Source organism: Panulirus ornatus, chromosome 54, assembly GCF_036320965.1.
Source record: "Panulirus ornatus isolate Po-2019 chromosome 54, ASM3632096v1, whole genome shotgun sequence".
Classification (NCBI taxonomy): Eukaryota; Metazoa; Arthropoda; class Malacostraca; order Decapoda; family Palinuridae; genus Panulirus; species Panulirus ornatus.
Window position 1 is genome coordinate 5,159,717 of NC_092277.1, and position 17,500 is coordinate 5,177,216.

At 41.8% G+C, this 17,500-nt stretch overlaps 2 protein-coding genes across 10 annotated transcripts in view; one reads left to right on the forward strand and one right to left on the reverse strand.

Annotated features, from left to right (window-relative positions):
- The window catches only part of LOC139765362 (uncharacterized), a 574,294-nt gene that overhangs the window by 461,412 nt on the left and 95,382 nt on the right, over window positions 1-17,500 (reverse strand). The gene's annotated exons all lie outside the window — the stretch shown is intronic.
- On the forward strand, window positions 302-2,104 carry LOC139765308 (NADH-cytochrome b5 reductase 3-like). Its single transcript, XM_071692695.1, is given in 1 exon segment — window positions 302-2,104. A coding segment is annotated over 1 exon segment (909 nt). The 5' UTR covers window positions 302-369; the 3' UTR covers window positions 1,279-2,104.

Sequence of the window (17,500 nt, forward strand, 5' to 3'; positions counted from 1 at the left end):
CTGTGTAGGTATGTATATTTGCGTGTGTGGACGTGTGTATGTACATGTGTATGGGGGGGGGTTGGGCCATTTCTTTCGTCTGTTTCCTTGCGCTACCTCGCAAACGCGGGAGACAGCGACAAAGTATAAAGAAAAAAAATATATATATATATATATATATATATATATATATATATATATATATATATATATAGAAATGTTGTCATATAAATGTTCTCATATGAATGCCGGTTTAGTGTTGAGTCATCACATAGGTAAAAATATTTTAAAGAGTTCATGTTAATGGGAGAAAGTTCCTATATCCAAGACACGTATTATGGGTTGTGGCGTAATTTACGTCGAAAACTGCTTTTTCTTAAGAGCTACAACATGGATCATATAAAGGCCATTCCTCTGGTGGTGGGGTTGATGATAGTGGTTGGTACAGCCATTCTTACTAAGCTGTACCTCTCCAAAAAGCGTGAACCTCCCCGTACTCTTCAGGACCCTACTGTCAAGTATCCTCAGGAGCTGATTGAACGAGAGGAGATATCTCATGACACTAGACGTTTCCGATTCAAGCTACCACCTCCTGACCATATTCTTGGTTTGCCTGTTGGTCAGGACATATACCTCTCCGCATGTGTTGATGGCCAACTAGTGGTGCGCCCATACACTCCTGTGTCTTGTGATGAGGATAAGGGATACATGGATCTTGTTGTCAAGATTTATTTCAAGAATGTACACCCAAAATTTCCTGATGGTGGAAAAATGAGTCAGCACTTGGAGGCTATGAAATTCAGGGAGACTATTGATGTTCGAGGGCTATCAGGCCTGTTGGAATACCGAGGACGTGGTGTGTTTGCCATCAAACCTGACAAGAAGTCCCCACCAAATTTGGTCACTGCTCAGAAAGTTAACATGATCGCTGGTGGCACAGGGATCACTCCTATGCTTCAGTTAGTGCGTCAGGTTGTTCGTGATGAGGGAGACAAGACTCAGCTGAAGCTGCTCTTTGCCAATCAAACTGAGGCTGATATTTTATTGAGGCATGAGTTAGAAGAAGTGCAAGCCCATTACCCAGATAAATTCAAGCTGTGGTACACTGTAGATCGTCCAGAAGAAGGATGGACATACAGCAGTGGGTTTGTGAATGCGGATATGATCTAGGAGCACCTCTACACCCCATCAGATGACACCATAGTGCTAATGTGTGGCCCACCTCCTATGATTAATTTTGCTTGCATCCCTAACTTGGATAAATTGGGGTATTCATCCAATATGAGGTTTGCTTATTAAAGTCTAAACAAAGTTTCTCAAGAGTTTATCATAGTAGCTTAAAACTGATTTGAAAAAAAAATTCAAAATAACCCATTTGTAGTGAATGCAAGTACTGTTAGCCCAGTTTTTACGCTCCTAAAGTATATCATAGTGTTTTAGGCTTATAGTTGTAATTGTGACTTTTGTATCAGAACATAGTGCTGAATTCTTAGTCTAATACTTCATCAAGGCTGTTGGTAAGAAATTTTTTATTGTACACTGGAATGTTTATGTAACTGTAGATGTTTGTGACAAACTTTATGGATTCCCATAGTGTAGCGGTTAGTGTTCCGGACTGTGACGCAATCACAGGCCACCCAGGGTCGAGCGCATAGGTGTTCATTCACCCGTAGGGGTTGGTCGATGAAATGGATACCTTGCTCAAGGTAGAAATCCTCCCCTCCCTTTTTTTTTTTTTTAATTTTGCAGAAGGAACAGAGAAGGGGCCAAGTGAGGATATTCCCTCTAAGGCTTAGTCCTCTTTTCTTAATGCTACTTTGCTAATGTGGGAAATGGTGAATGTATGAAAAAATATGTATGAAGAGAGAGAGAGAGAGAGAGAGAGAGAGAGAGAGAGAGAGAGAGAGAGAGAGAGAGAGAGAGAGAGAGCATTAATGGGATAGCCTGTACCATGTCAGCTGATATTAAAAAAATTAACTGCAAATGTGGCAATTGACTGTTAAGTTCAGCCTATGAAATATTTTGTTAAAGATTTTGGTTTAGCTTTGCCTTCAGAATAGTTTTTATTGACATTATCCAACATTGCATAGGAAAATGAAACAAATGAGATGAGGGTGTATTTCATAATATATTTTTTTTTTTTTTTTTTATACTTTGTCGCTGTCTCCCGCGTTTGCGAGGTAGCGCAAGGAAACAGACGAAAGAAATGGCCCAACTCCCCCACCATACACATGTATATACATACGTCCACACACGCAAATATACATACCTACACAGCTTTCCATGGTTTACCCCAGACGCTTCACATGCCTTGATTCAATCCACTGACAGCACGTCAACCCCGGTATACCACATCGCTCCAATTCACTCTATTCCTTGCCCTCCTTTCACCCTCCTGCATGTTCAGGCCCCGATCACACAAAATCTTTTTCACTCCATCTTTCCACCTCCAATTTGGTCTCCCTCTTCTCCTCGTTCCCTCCACCTCCGACACATATATCCTCTTGGTCAATCTTTCCTCACTCATTCTCTCCATGTGCCCAAACCACTTCAAAACACCCTCTTCTGCTCTCTCAACCACGCTCTTTTTATTTCCACACATCTCTCTTACCCTTACGTTACTCACTCGATCAAACCACCTCACACCACACATTGTCCTCAAACATCTCATTTCCAGCACATCCATCCTCCTGCGCACAACTCTATCCATAGCCCACGCCTCGCAACCATACAACATTGTTGGAACCAGTGGTTAAATTGATGAGAACTGCTATTGACGTTTGTGTAAATAAATTATACATTTCCTTTTTTCCATAGCCAGAGGTTGAACCATTATGTGACATTCATTTTTTTCATTCATTTCAAGCTAGAAGTTTCAGTTTTCTAAATTGTTTCTTACATTTTTCATATGTATATATATGTATGTGTGTGTGTGTGTATATGTGCGTATGTATGTGTATGTGTGTGTATGTGTATATGTATATATATATGTATATTATCCCTGGGGATAGGGGTGAAAGAATACTTCCCACGTATTCCTCGCGTGTCGTAGAAAGCGACTAGAGGGGACGGGAGCGGGGGGCCAGAAATCCTCCCCTCCTTGTATTAACTTTCATAATATATATATCTTTCTTTCTTTCATACTATTCGCCATTTCCCGCATTAGCGAGGTAGCGTTAAGAACAGAGGACTGGGCCTTTTAGGGAATATCCTCACCAGGCCCCCTTCTCTGTTCCTTCTTTTGGAAAATAAAAAAGAAAAAAAAAATTGAGAGGGGAGGATTTCCAGCCCCCCGCTCCCTTCCCTTTTAGTCGCCTTCTACGACACGCAGGGAATACGTGGGAAGTATTCTTTCTCCCCTATCCCCAGGGATAATAATATATATATATATATATATATATATATATATATATATATATATATATATATATATATATATATATTATGAAGGTTTGAAGGTTTGTTGAATGTGTTTGATGATAGAGTGGCAGATATAGGGTGTTTTGGTCGAGGTGGTGTGCAAAGTGCGAGGGTTAGGGAAAATGATTTGGTAAATAGAGAAGAGGTAGTAAAAGCTTTGCGGAAGATGAAAGCCGGCAAGGCAGCAGGTTTGGATGGTATTGCAGTGGAATTTATTAAAAAAGGGGGTGACTGTATTGTTGACTGGTTGGTAAGGTTATTTAATGTATGTATGACTCATGGTGAGGTGCCTGAGGATTGGTGGAATGCGTGCATAGTGCCATTGTACAAAGGCAAAGGGGATAAGAGTGAGTGCTCAAATTACAGAGGTATAAGTTTGTTGAGTATTCCTGGCAAATTGTATGGGAGAGTATTGATTGAGAGGGTGAAGGCATGTACAGAGCATCAGATTGGGGAAGAGCAGTGTGGTTTCAAAAGTGGTAGAGGATGTGTGGATCAGGTGTTTGCTTTGAAGAATGTATGTGAGAAATACTTAGAAAAGCAAATGGATTTGTATGTAGCATTTATGGATCTGGAGAAGGCATATGATAGAGTTGATAGAGATGCTCTGTGGAAGGTATTAAGAATATATGGTGTGGGTGGCACGTTGTTAGAAGCAGTGAAAAGTTTTTATCGAGGATGTAAGGCATGTGTACGTGTAGGAAGAGAGGAAAGTGATTGGTTCTCAGTGAATGTAGGTTTGCGGCAGGGGTGTGTGATGTCTCCATGGTTGTTTAATTTGTTTCTGGATGGGGTTGTTAGGGAGGTGAATGCAAGAGTTTTGGAAAGAGGGGCAAGTATGAAGTCTGTTGTGGATGAGAGAGCTTGGGAAGTGAGTCAGTTGTTGTTCGCTGATGATACAGCGCTGGTGGCTGATTCATGTGAGAAACTGCAGAAGCTGGTGACTGAGTTTGGTAAAGTGTGTGAAAGAAGAAAGTTAAGAGTAAATGTGAATAAGAGCAAGGTTATTAGGTACAGTAGGGTTGAGGGTCAAGTCAATTGGGAGGTGAGTTTGAATGGAGAAAAACTGGAGGAAGTGAAGTGTTTTAGATATCTGGGAGTGGATCTGGTAGCGGATGGAAACATGGAAGCGGAAGTGGATCATAGGGTGGGGGAGGGGTCGAAAATTCTGGGAGCCTTGAAGAATGTGTGGAAGTCGAGAACATTATTTCGGAAAGCAAAAATGGGTATGTTTGAAGGAATAGTGGTTCCAACAATGTTGTATTGTTGCGAGGCGGGGACTATGGATAGAGTTGTGCGCAGGAGGATGGATGTGCTGGAAATGAGATGTTTGAGGACAATGTGTGGTGTGAGGTGGTTTGATCGAGTAAGTAACGTAAGGGTAAGAGAGATGTGTGGAAATAAAAAGAGCGTGGTTGAGAGAGCAGAAGAGGATGTTTTGAAATGGTTTGGTCACATGGAGAGAATGAGTGAGGAAAGATTGACCAAGAGGATATATGTGTCGGAGATGGAGGGAACGAGGAGAAGAGGGAGACCAAATTGGAGGTGGAAAGATGGAGTGAAAAAGATTTTGTGTGATCGGGGCCTGAACATGCAGGAGGGTGAAAGGAGGGCAAGGAATAGAGTGAATTGGAGCGATGTGGTATACCGGGGTTGACGTGCTGGCAGTGGATTGAATCAAGGCATGTGAAGCGTCTGGGGTAAACCATGGAAAGCTGTGTAGGTATGTATATTTGCATTGTGGACGTATGTATATACATGTGTATGGGGGTGGGTTGGGCCATTTCTTTCGTCTGTTTCCTTGTGCTACCTCGCAAACGCGGGAGACAGCGACAAAGCAAAAAAAAAAAAAAAAAAATATATATATATATATACATATATATATATATATATATATATATATATATATATATATATATATATATATATATATATATAGGGATAGGGGATAGGGGAGAAAGAATACTTCCCACGTATTCCCTGCATGTCGTAGAAGGCAACTAAAAGGGGAGAGAGCGGGGGGCTGGAAATCCTCCCCTCTTGTCTTTTTTTTTTAATTTTCCAAAAGAAGGAACAGAGAAGGGGGCCAGGTGAGGATATTCCCTCAGAGGCGTCCAGTCCTCTGTTCTTAATGCTACCTTGCTAACGTGGGAAATGGCGAATAGTTTGAAAGAAAAAAAATATATATATATATATATATATATTTATATATATATTTTCATGAGCTCCTCTTTGCCAATGGAACTACCTTGGCCCACCAGTGATGCTACTACGTTTGTGAATCAAGAACCATTGCAACACAAACCTCGCCAGGTGGTAGAGTGTCCCGCAGTGTATCGAGACAGACTTCCGCAGAACTTTTTTTAAAGGGGAAGTAAATGTTTATAGTTGTGTTACTGGAGTGATAGTTTTCATACATGGTGCTTTGACAAGAAATAGTGAAATTGGAAAAAATGTAGCTTAGACATTGAATCTTATTGATACAGTGGTTAAATTGATGAGAACTACTATTAACGTTTGTGTAAATAAATTAAACATTTCCTTTCCATAGCCAGAGGTTGAACCATTATGTGACATTCATTTTTTCATTTCATTTCAAGCTAGAAGTTTCAGTTTTCTAAATTGTTTCTTACATTTTTCACATGTATATATATGTATGTGTGTGTGTGTGTATATGTGCGTGTGTGTGTGTATGTGTGTGTATGTGTATATATATATGTATATAATCCCTGGGGATAGGGGTGAAAGAATACTTCCCACGCATTCCTCGCGTGTCGTAGAAAGCGACTAGAGGGGACGGGAGCGGGGGGCCAGAAATCCTCCCCTCCTTGTATTTTTTTAACTTTCTAAAATGGGAAACAGAAGAAGGAGTCACGGGGGGAGTGCTCATCCTCCTCGAAGGCTCAGATTGGGGTGCCTAAATGTGTGTGGATGTAACCAAGATGTGAAAAAAGGAGAGATAGGTAGTATGTTTGAGGAAAGGAACCTGGATGTTTTGGCTCTGAGTGAAACGAAGCTCAAGGGTAAAGGGGAAGAGTGGTTTGGGAATGTCTTGGGAGTAAAGTCAGGGGTTAGTGAGAGGACAAGAGCAAGGGAAGAAGTAGCAGTACTCCTGAAACAGGAGTTGTGGAAGTATGTGATAGAATGTAAGAAAGTAAATTCTCGATTAATATGGGTAAAACTGAAAGTTGATGGAGAGAGATGGGTGATTATTGATGCATATGCACCTGGGCATGAGAAGAAAGATCATGAGAGGCAAGTGTTTTGGGAGCAGCTGAATGAGTGTGTTAGTGGTTTTGATGCACGAGACCGGGTTATAGTGTTGGGTGATTTGAATGCAAAGGTGAGTAATGTGGCAGTTGAGGGAATAATTGGTATACATGGGGTGTTCAGTGTTGTAAATGGAAATGGTGAAGAGCTTGTAGATTTATGTACTGAAAAAGGACTGATGATTGGGAATACCTGGTTTAAAAAGCGAGATATACATAAGTATACTTATGTAAGTAGGAGAGATGGCCAGAGAGCATTATTGGATTACGTGTTAATTGACAGGCGCGCGAAAGAGAGACTTTTGGATGTTAATGTGCTGAGAAGTGCAACTGGAGGGATGTCTGATCATTATCTTGTGGAGGCTAAGGTGAAGATTTGTATGGGTTTTCAGAAAAGAAGAATGAATGTTGGGGTGAAGAGGGTGGTGAGAGTAAGTGAGCTTGGGAAGGAGACTTGTGTGAGGAAGTACCAGGAGAGACTGAGTACAGAATGGAAAAAGGTGAGAACAATGGAAGTAAGGGGAGTGGGGGAGGAATGGGATGTATTTAGGGAATCAGTGATGGATTGCGCAAAAGATGCTTGTGGCATGAGAAGAGTGGGAGGTGGGTTGATTAAAAAGGGTAGTGAGTGGTGGGATGAAGAAGTAAGAGTATTAGTGAAAGAGAAGAGAGAGGCATTTGGACGATTTTTGCAGGGAAAAAATGCAATTGAGTGGGAGACGTATAAAAGAAAGAGACAGGAGGTCAAGAGAAAGGTGCAAGAGGTGAAAAAAAGGGCAAATGAGAGTTGGGGTGAGAGAGTATCATTAAATTTTAGGGAGAATAAAAAGATGTTCTGGAAGGAGGTAAATAAAGTGCGTAAGACAAGGGAGCAAATGGGAACTTCAGTGAAGGGCGCAAATGGGGAGGTGATAACAAGTAGTGGTGATGTGAGAAGGAAATGGAGTGAGTATTTTGAAAGTTTGTTGAATGTGTTTGATGATAGAGTGGCAGATATAGGGTGTTTTGGTCGAGGTGTTGTGCAAAGTGCGAGGGTTAGGGAAAATGAGTTGGTAAACAGAGAAGAGGTAGTAAAAGCTTTGCGGAAGATGAAAGCCGGCAAGGCAGCAGGTTTGGATGGTATTGCAGTGGAATCTATTAAAAAAGGGGGTGACTGTATTGTTGACTGGTTGGTAAGGTTATTTAATGTGTGTATGACTCATGGTGAGGTGCCTGAGGATTGGCGGAATGCGTGCATAGTGCCATTGTACAAAGGCAAAGGGGATAAGAGTGAGTGCTCAAATTACAGAGGTATAAGTTTGTTGAGTATTCCTGGCAAATTATATGGGAGGGTATTGATTGAGAGGGTGAAGGCATGTACAGAGCATCAGATTGGGGAAGAGCAGTGTGGTTTCAGAAGTGCTAGAGGATGTGTGGATCAGGTGTTTGCTTTGAAGAATGTATGTGAGAAATACTTAGAAAAGCAAATGGATTTGTATGTAGCATTTATGGATCTGGAGAAGGCATATGATAGAGTTGATAGAGATGCTCTGTGGAAGGTATTAAGAATATATGGTGTGGGAGGCAAGTTGTTAGAAGCAGTGAAAAGTTTTTATCGAGGATGTAAGGCATGTGTACGTGTAGGAAGAGAGGAAAGTGATTGGTTCTCAGTGAATGTAGGTTTGCGTCAAGGGTGTGTGATGTCTCCATGGTTGTTTAATTTGTTTCTGGATGGGGTTGTTAGGGAGGTGAATGCAAGAGTTTTGGAAAGAGGGGCAAGTATGAAGTGTGTTGGGGATGAGAGAGCTTGGGAAGTGAGTCAGTTGTTGTTCGCTGATGATACAGCGCTGGTGGCTGATTCATGTGAGAAACTGCAGAAGCTGGTGACTGAGTTTGGTAAAGTGTGTGAAAGAAGAAAGTTAAGAGTAAATGTGAATAAGAGCAAGGTTATTGGATACAGTAGGGTTGAGGGTCAATTCAATTGGGAGGTGAGTTTGAATGGAGAAAAACTGGAGGAAGTGAAGTGTTTTAGATATCTGGGAGTGGATCTGGCAGCGGATGGAACCATGGAAGCGGAAGTGGATCATAGGGTGGGGGAGGGGGCGAAAATTCTGGGAGCCTTGAAGAATGTGTGGAAGTCGAGAACATTATCTCGGAAAGCAAAAATGGGTATGTATGAAGGAATAGTGGTTCCAACAATGTTATATGGTTGCGAGGCGTGGAGTATGGATAGAGTTGTGCGCAGGAGGATGGATGTGCTGGAAATGAGATGTTTGAGGACAATGTGTGGTGTGAGGTGGTTTGATCGAGTAAGTAACGTAAGGGTAAGAGAGATGTGTGGAAATAAAAAGAGTGTGGTTAAGAGAGCAGAAGAGGGTGTTTTGAAATGGTTTGGTCACATGGAGAGAATGAGTGAGGAAAGATTGACAAAGAGGTTATATGTGTCGGAGGTGGAGGGAACGAGGAGAAGAGGGAGACCAAATTGGAGGTGGAAAGATGGAGTGAAAAAGATTTTGTGTGATCGGGGCCTGAACATGCAGGAGGGTGAAAGGAGGGCAAAGAATAGAGTGAATTGGAGCGATGTGGTACATTGGGGTTGACATGCTGTGAGTGGATTGAATCAAGGCATGTGTATGGGGGTGGGTTGGGCCATTTCTTTCGTCTGTTTCCTTGCGCTACCTCGCAAACGCGGGAGACAGCGACAAAGCAAAAAAAAAAAAAAAAATATATATATATATATATATATATATATATATATATATATATATATATATATATATATATATATATAATCCTCCCCTCTCTTTTTTTTTTTTTTTTTTTTTCCAAAAGGAGGAACAGAGAAGGGGGCCAGGTGAGGATTTCACTCTAAGGCCCAGTCCTCAGTTCTTAACGCTACCTCGCTGATGTGGGAAATGGCAAATAGTATGAAAAAAAAAAAAAAAGATATATATATATATATATATATATATATATATATATATATATATATATTTTGTTTTTTTTTATTATACTTTGTCGCTGTCTCCCGCGTTTGCGAGGTAGCGCAAGGAAACAGACGAAAGAAATGGCCCAACCCCCCCATACACATGTATATACATACGTCCACACACGCAAATATACATACCTACACAGCTTTCCATGGTTTACCCCAGACGCTTCACATGCCCTGCTTCAATCCACTGACAGCACATCAACCCCGGTATACCACATCGCTCCAATTCACTCTATTCCTTGCCCGCATTTCACCCTGCTGCATGTTCAGGCTCCGATCAAACAAAATCTTTTTCACTCCATCTTTCCACCTCCAATTTGGTCTCCCTCTTCTCTTTGTTCCCTCTACCTCCGACACATATATCCTCTTGGTCAATCTTTCCTCACTCATCCTCTCCATGTGCCCAAACCACTTCAAAACACCCTCTTCTGCTCTCTCAACCACGCTCTTTTTATTTCCACACATCTCTCTTACCCTTACGTTACTCACTCGATCAAACCACCTCACACCACACATTGTCCTCAAACATCTCATTTCCAGCACATCCATCCTCCTGCGCACAACTCTATCCATACTCCACGCCTCGCAACCATACAACATTGTTGGAACCACTATTCCTTCAAACATACCCATTTTTGCTTTCCGAGATAATGTTCTCGACTTCCACACATTCTTCAAGGCCCCTAGGATTTTCGCCCCCTCCCCCACCCTATGATCCACTTCCGCTTCCATGGTTCCATCCGCTGCCAGATCCACTCCCAGATATCTAAAACACTTCACTTCCTCCAGTTTTTCTCCATTCAAACTCACCTCCCAATTGACTTGACCCTCAACCCTACTGTACCTAATAACCTTACTCTTATTCACATTTACTCTTAACTTTCTTCTTCCACACACTTTTCCAAACTCAGTCACCAGCTTCTGCAGTTTCTCACATGAATCAGCCACCAGCGCTGTATCATCAGCGAACAACAACTGACTCACTTCCCAAGCTCTCTCATCCCCAACAGACTTCATACTTGCCCCTCTTTCCAAAACTCTTGCATTCACCTCCCTAACAACCCCATCCATAAACAAATTAAACAACCATGGAGACATCACACACCCCTGCCGCAAACCTACATTCACTGAGAACCAATCACTTTCCTCTCTTCCTACACGTACACATGCCTTACATCCTCGATAAAAACTTTTCACTGCTTCTAACAACTTTCCTCCCACACCATATATTCTTAATACCTTCCACAGAGCATCTCTATCAACTCTATCATATGCCTTCTCCAGATCCATAAATGCTACATACAAATCCATTTGCTTTTCTAAGTATTTCTCACATACATTCTTCAAAGCAAACACCTGATCCACACATCCTCTACCACTTCTGAAACCACACTGCTCTTCCCCGATCTGATGCTCTGTACATGCCTTCACCCTCTCATTCAATACCCTCCCATATAATTTCCCAGGAATACTCAACAAAATTATACCTCTGTAATTTGAGCACTCACTCTTATCCCCTTTGCCTTTGTACAATGGCACTATGCACGCATTCCGCCAATCCTCAGGCACCTCACCATGAGTCATACATACATTAAATAACCTTACCAACCAGTCAACAATACAGTCACCCCCTTTTTTAATAAATTCCACTGCAATACCATCCAAACCTGCTGCCTTGCTAGCTTTCGTCTTCCACAAAGCTTTCACTACCTCTTCTCTGTTTACCAAATCATTTTCCCTAACCCTCTCACTTTGCACACCACCTCGACCAAAACACCCTATATCTGCCACTCTATCATCAAACACATTCAACAAACCTTCAAAATACTCACTCCATCTCCTTCTCACATCACCACTACTTGTTATCACCTCCCCATTTGCGCCCTTCACTGAAGTTCCCATTTGCTCTCTTGTCTTACGCAATTTATTTACCTCCTTCCAGAACATCTTTTTATTCTCCCTAAAATTTAATGATACTCTCTCACCCCAACTCTCATTTGCCCTCTTTTTCACCTCTTGCACCTTTCTCTTGACCTCCTGTCTCTTTCTTTTATACATCTCCCACTCAATTGCATTTTTTCCCTGCAAAAATTGTCCAAATGCCTCTCTCTTCTCTTTCACTAATACTCTTACTTCTTCATCCCACCACTCACTACCCTTTCTAATCAACCCACCTCCCACTCTTCTCATGCCACAAGCATCTTTTGCGCAATCCATCACCGATTCCCTAAATACATCCCATTCCTCCCCCACTCCCCTTACTTCCATTGTTCTCACCTTTTTCCATTCTGTACTCAGTCTCTCCTGGTACTTCCTCACACAGGTCTCCTTCCCAAGCTCACTTACTCTCACCACCCTCTTCACCCCAACATTCACTCTTCTTTTCTGAAAACCCATACAAATCTTCACCTTAGCCTCCACAAGATAATGATCAGACATCCCTCCAGTTGCACCTCTCAGCACATTAACATCCAAAAGTCTCTCTTTCGCATGCCTGTCAATTAACACGTAATCCAATAACGCTCTCTGGCCATCTCTCCTACTTACATAAGTATACTTATGTATATCTCGCTTTTTAAACCAGGTATTCCCAATCATCAGTCCTTTTTCAGCACATAAATCTACAAGCTCTTCACCATTTCCATTTACAACACTGAACACCCCATGTATACCAATTATTCCCTCAACTGCCACATTACTCACCTTTGCATTCAAATCAACGATCACTATGACCCGGTCTCGTGCATCAAAACCACTAACACACTCATTCAGCTGCTCCCAAAACACTTGCCTCTCATGATCTTTCTTCTCATGCCCAGGTGCATATGCACCAATAATCACCCACCTCTCTCCATCAACTTTCAGTTTTACCCATATTAATCGAGAATTTACTTTCTTACATTCTATCACATACTCCCACAACTCCTGTTTCAGGAGTATTGCTACTCCTTCCCTTGCTCTTGTCCTCTCACTAACCCCTGACTTTACTCCCCAGACATTCCCAAACCACTCTTCCCCTTTACCCTTGAGCTTCGTTTCACTTAGAGCCAAAACATCCAGGTTCCTTTCCTCAAACATACTACCTATCTCTCCTTTTTTTACATCTTGGCTACATCCACACACATTTAGACACCCCATTCTGAGCCTTCGAGGAGGATGAGCACTCCCCGCGTGACTCCTTCTTCTGTTTCCCATTTTAGAAAGTTAATACAAGGAGGGGAGGATTTCTGGCCCCCCGCTCCCGTCCCCTCTAGTCGCTTTCTACGACACGCGAGGAATACGTGGGAAGTATTCTTTCACCCCTATCCCCAGGGATAATATACATATATATATACATATACACATACACACACACACACATACATATGCACATATACACACACACACACATACATATATATACATATGAGAAATGTAAGAAACAATTTAGAAAACTGAAACTTCTAGCTTGAAATGAATGAAAAAAAGAATGTCACATAATGGTTCAACCTCTGGCTATGGAAAAAAGGAAATGTATAATTTATTTACACAAACGTCAATAGCAGTTCTCATCAATTTAACCACTGTATCAATAAGCTTCAATGTCTAAGCTACATTTTTCTCCAATTTCACTATTTCCTTCACATTTTCAATATATATATATATATATATATATATATATATATATATATATATATATATATATATATATATATATATATATATATCCCTGGGGATAGGGGAGAAAGAATACTTCCCACGTATTCCCTGCGTGTCGTAGAAGGCGACTAAAAGGGGAGGGAGCGGGGGGGCTGGAAATCCTCCCCTCTCGTTTTTTTTTTTTTTTTTTTTTTTTTTTTTCCCAAAGAAGGAACAGAGAATTCGGCCAGGTGAGGGTATTCCCTCAAGGCCCAGTCCTCTGTTCTTAACGCTACCTCGCTAATGTGGGAAATGGCGAATAGTTTGAAAGAAAGAAAAGATATATATATATATATATATATATATATATATATATATATATATATATATATATATATATATATATATAATCCCTGGGGATAGGGGAGAAAGAATACTTCCCACGTATTCCCTGCGTGTCGTAGAAGGCGACTAAAAGGGGAGGGAGCGGGGGGCTGGAAATCCTCCCCTCTCACTTTTTTTTTTAATTTTCTAAAAGAGGGAACAGAGAAGGGGCCCAGGTGAGGATATTCCCTCAATGGCCCAGTCCTCTGTTCTCAATGCTACCTCGCTAATGCGGGAAATGGCGAATAGTATGAAAGAAAAAAGAAATATATATATATCCATGGGGATAGGGGAGAAAGAATACTTCCCACGTATTCCCTGCGTGTCGTAGAAGGCAACTAAAAGGGAAGGGAGCGGGGGGCTGGAAATCCTCCCCTCTCATTTTTATTTAATTTTCCAAAAGAGGGAACAGAGAAGGGGGCCAGGTGAGATATTCCCTCAAAAGCCCAGTCCTCTGTTCTTAACGCTACCTCGCTAATGCGGGAAATGGCGAATAGTATGAAACAAACAAATATATCCCTGGGGATAGGGGATTAAGAATACTTCCCATGTATTCCCTGCGTGTCGTAGAAGGCGACTAAAAGGGGAGGGAGCAGGGGGCTGGAAATCCTCCCCTCTCGTTTTTTTTTTTTTTAATTTTCCAAAGGAAGGAACAGAGGGGGCCAGGTGGGGATATTCCAAAAAAGGCCCAGTCCTAACGCGGGAAATGGCGAATAGTTTAAAAGAAATATATATATATATATATATATATATATATATATATATATATATATATATATATATATATATATATATATATATTTTAGGGAGAATAAAAAGGTTTAAAAAGCGAGATATACATAAGTATACTTATGTAAGTAGGAGAGATGGCCAGAGAGCGTTATTGGATTATGTGTTAATTGACAGGCGTGCGAAAGAGAGACTTTTGGATGTTAATGTGCTGAGAGGTGCAACTGGAGGGATGTCTGATCATTATCTTGTGGAGGCTAAGGTGAAGATTAGTATGGGTTTTCAGAAAAGAGGAGTGAATGTTGGGGTGAAGAAGGTGGTGAGAGTAAGTGAGCTTGGGAAGGAGACCTGTGTGGGGAAGTACCAGGAGAGACTGTGTACAGAATGGAAAAAGGTGAGAACAATGGAAGTAAGGGGAGTGGGGGAGGAATGGGATGTATTTAGGGAATCAGTGATGGATTGCGCAAAAGATGCTTGTGGCATGAGAAGAGTGGGAGGTGGGCTGTTTAGAAAGGGTAGTGAGTGGTGGGATGAAGAAGTAAGAGTATTAGTGAAAGAGAAGAGAGAGGCATTTGGACGATTTTTGCAGGGAAAAAATGCAATTGAGTGGGAGAAGTATAAAAGAAAGAGACAGGAGGTCAAGAGAAAGGTGCAAGAGGTGAAAAAAAGGGCAAATGAGAGTTGGGGTGAGAGACTATCAGTAAATTTTAGGGAGAATAAAAAGATGTTCTGGAAGGAGGTAAATAGGGTGCGTAAGACAAGGGAGCAAATGGGAACTTCAGTGAAGGGCGTAAATGGGGAGGTGATAACAAGTAGTGGTGATGTGAGAAGGAGATGGAATGAGTATTTTGAAGGTTTGTTGAATGTGTCTGATGATAGAGTGGCAGATATAGGGTGTTTTGGTCGAGGTGGTGTGCAAAGTGAGAGGGTTAGGGAAAATGATTTGGTAAACAGAGAAGAGGTAGTAAAAGCTTTGCGGAAGATGAAAGCCCAAGGCAGCAGGTTTGGATGGTATTGCAGTGGAATTTATTAAAAAAGGGGGTGACTGTATTGTTGACTGGTTGGTAAGGTTATTTAATGTATGTATGACTCATGGTGAGGTGCCAGAGGATTGGCGGAATGCGTGCATAGTGCCATTGTACAAAGGCAAAGGGGATAAGAGTGAGTGCTCAAATTACAGAGGTATAAGTTTGTTGAGTATTCCTGGTAAATTATATGGGAGGGTATTGATTGAGAGGGTGAAGGCATGTACAGAGCATCAGATTGGGGAAGAGCAGTGCGGTTTCAGAAGTGGTAGAGGATGTGTGGATCAGGTGTTTGCTTTGAAGAATGTATGTGAGAAATACTTAGAAAAGCAAATGGATTTGTATGTAGCATTTATGGATCTGGAGAAGGCATATGATAGAGTTGATAGAGATGCTCTGTGGAAGGTATTAAGAATATATGGTGTGGGAGGCAAGTTGTTAGAAGGAGTGAAAAGTTTTTATCGAGGATGTAAGGCATGTGTACGTGTAGGAAGAGAAGAAAGTGATTGGTTCTCAGTGAATGTAGGTTTGTGGCAGGGGTGTGTGATGTCTCCATGGTTGTTTAATTTGTTTATGGATGGGGTTGTTAGGGAGGTAAATGCAAGAGTTTTGGAAAGAGGGGCAAGTATGAAGTCTGTTGGGGATGAGAGAGCTTGGGAAGTGAGTCAGTTGTTGTTCGCTGATGATACAGCGCTGGTGGCTGATTCATGTGAGAAACTGCAGAAGCTGGTGACTGAGTTTGGTAAAGTGTGTGGAAGAAGAAAGTTAAGAGTAAATGTGAATAAGAGCAAGGTTATTAGGTACAGTAGGGTTGAGGGTCAAGTCAATTGGGAGGTGAGTTTGAATGGAGAAAAACTGGAGGAAGTGAAGTGTTTTAGATATCTGGAAGTGGATCTGTCAGCGGATGGAACCATGGAAGCGGAAGTGGATCATAGGGTGGGGGAGGGGGCGAAAATTTTGGGAGCCTTGAAAAATGTGTGGAAGTCGAGAACATTATCTCGGAAAGCAAAAATGGGTATGTTTGAAGGAATAGTGGTTCCAACAATGTTGTATGGTTGCGAGGCGTGGGCTATGGATAGAGTTGTGCGCAGGAGGATGGATGTGCTGGAAATGAGATGTTTGAGGACAATGTGTAGTGTGAGGTGGTTTGATCGAGTAAGTAACGTAAGGGTAAGAGAGATGTGTGGAAATAAAAAGAGCGTGGTTGAGAGAGCAGAAGAGGGTGTTTTGAAATGGTTTGGGCACATGGAGAGAATGAGTGAGGAAAGATTGACCAAGAGGATATATGTGTCGGAGATGGAGGGAACGAGGAGAAGAGGGAGACCAAATTGGAGGTGGAAAGATGGAGTGAAAAAGATTTTGTGTGATCGGGGCCTGAACATGCAGGAGGGTGAAAGGAGGGCAAGGAATAGAGTGAATTGGAGCGATGTGGTATACAGGGGTTGACGTGCTGTCGGTGGATTAAATCAAGGCATGTGAAGCGTCTGGGGTAAACCATGGAAAGCTGTATAGGTATGTATATTTGCGTGTGTGGACGTGTGTATGTACATGTGTATGGGGGGGGGTTAGGCCATTTCTTTCGTCTGTTTCCTTGCGCTACCTCGCAAACGCGGGAGACAGCGACAAAGTATAAAAAAAAAAAAAAAAAAAAAGATGTTCTGGAAGGAGGTAAATAAAGTGCGTAAGACAAGGGAGCAAATGGGAACTTCAGTGAAGGGCGCTAATGGGGAGGTGATAACAAGTAGTGGTGATGTGAGAAGGAGATGGAGTGAGTATTTTGAAGGTTTGTTGAGTGTGTTTGATGATAAGAGTGGCAGATATAGGGTGTTTTGGTCGAGGTGGTGTGCAAAGTGAGAGGGTTAGGGAAAATGATTTGGTGAACAGAGAAGAGGTAGTAAAAGCTTTGCTGAAGATGAAAGCCGGCAAGGCAGCAGGTTTGGATGGCATTGGAGTGGAATCTATTAAAAAAGGGGGTGACTGTATTGTTGACTGGTTGGTAAGGTTATTTAATGTATGTATGACTCATGGTGAGGTGCCTGAGGATTGGCGGAATGCGTGCATAGTGCCATTGTACAAAGGCAAAGGGGATAAGAGTGAGTGCT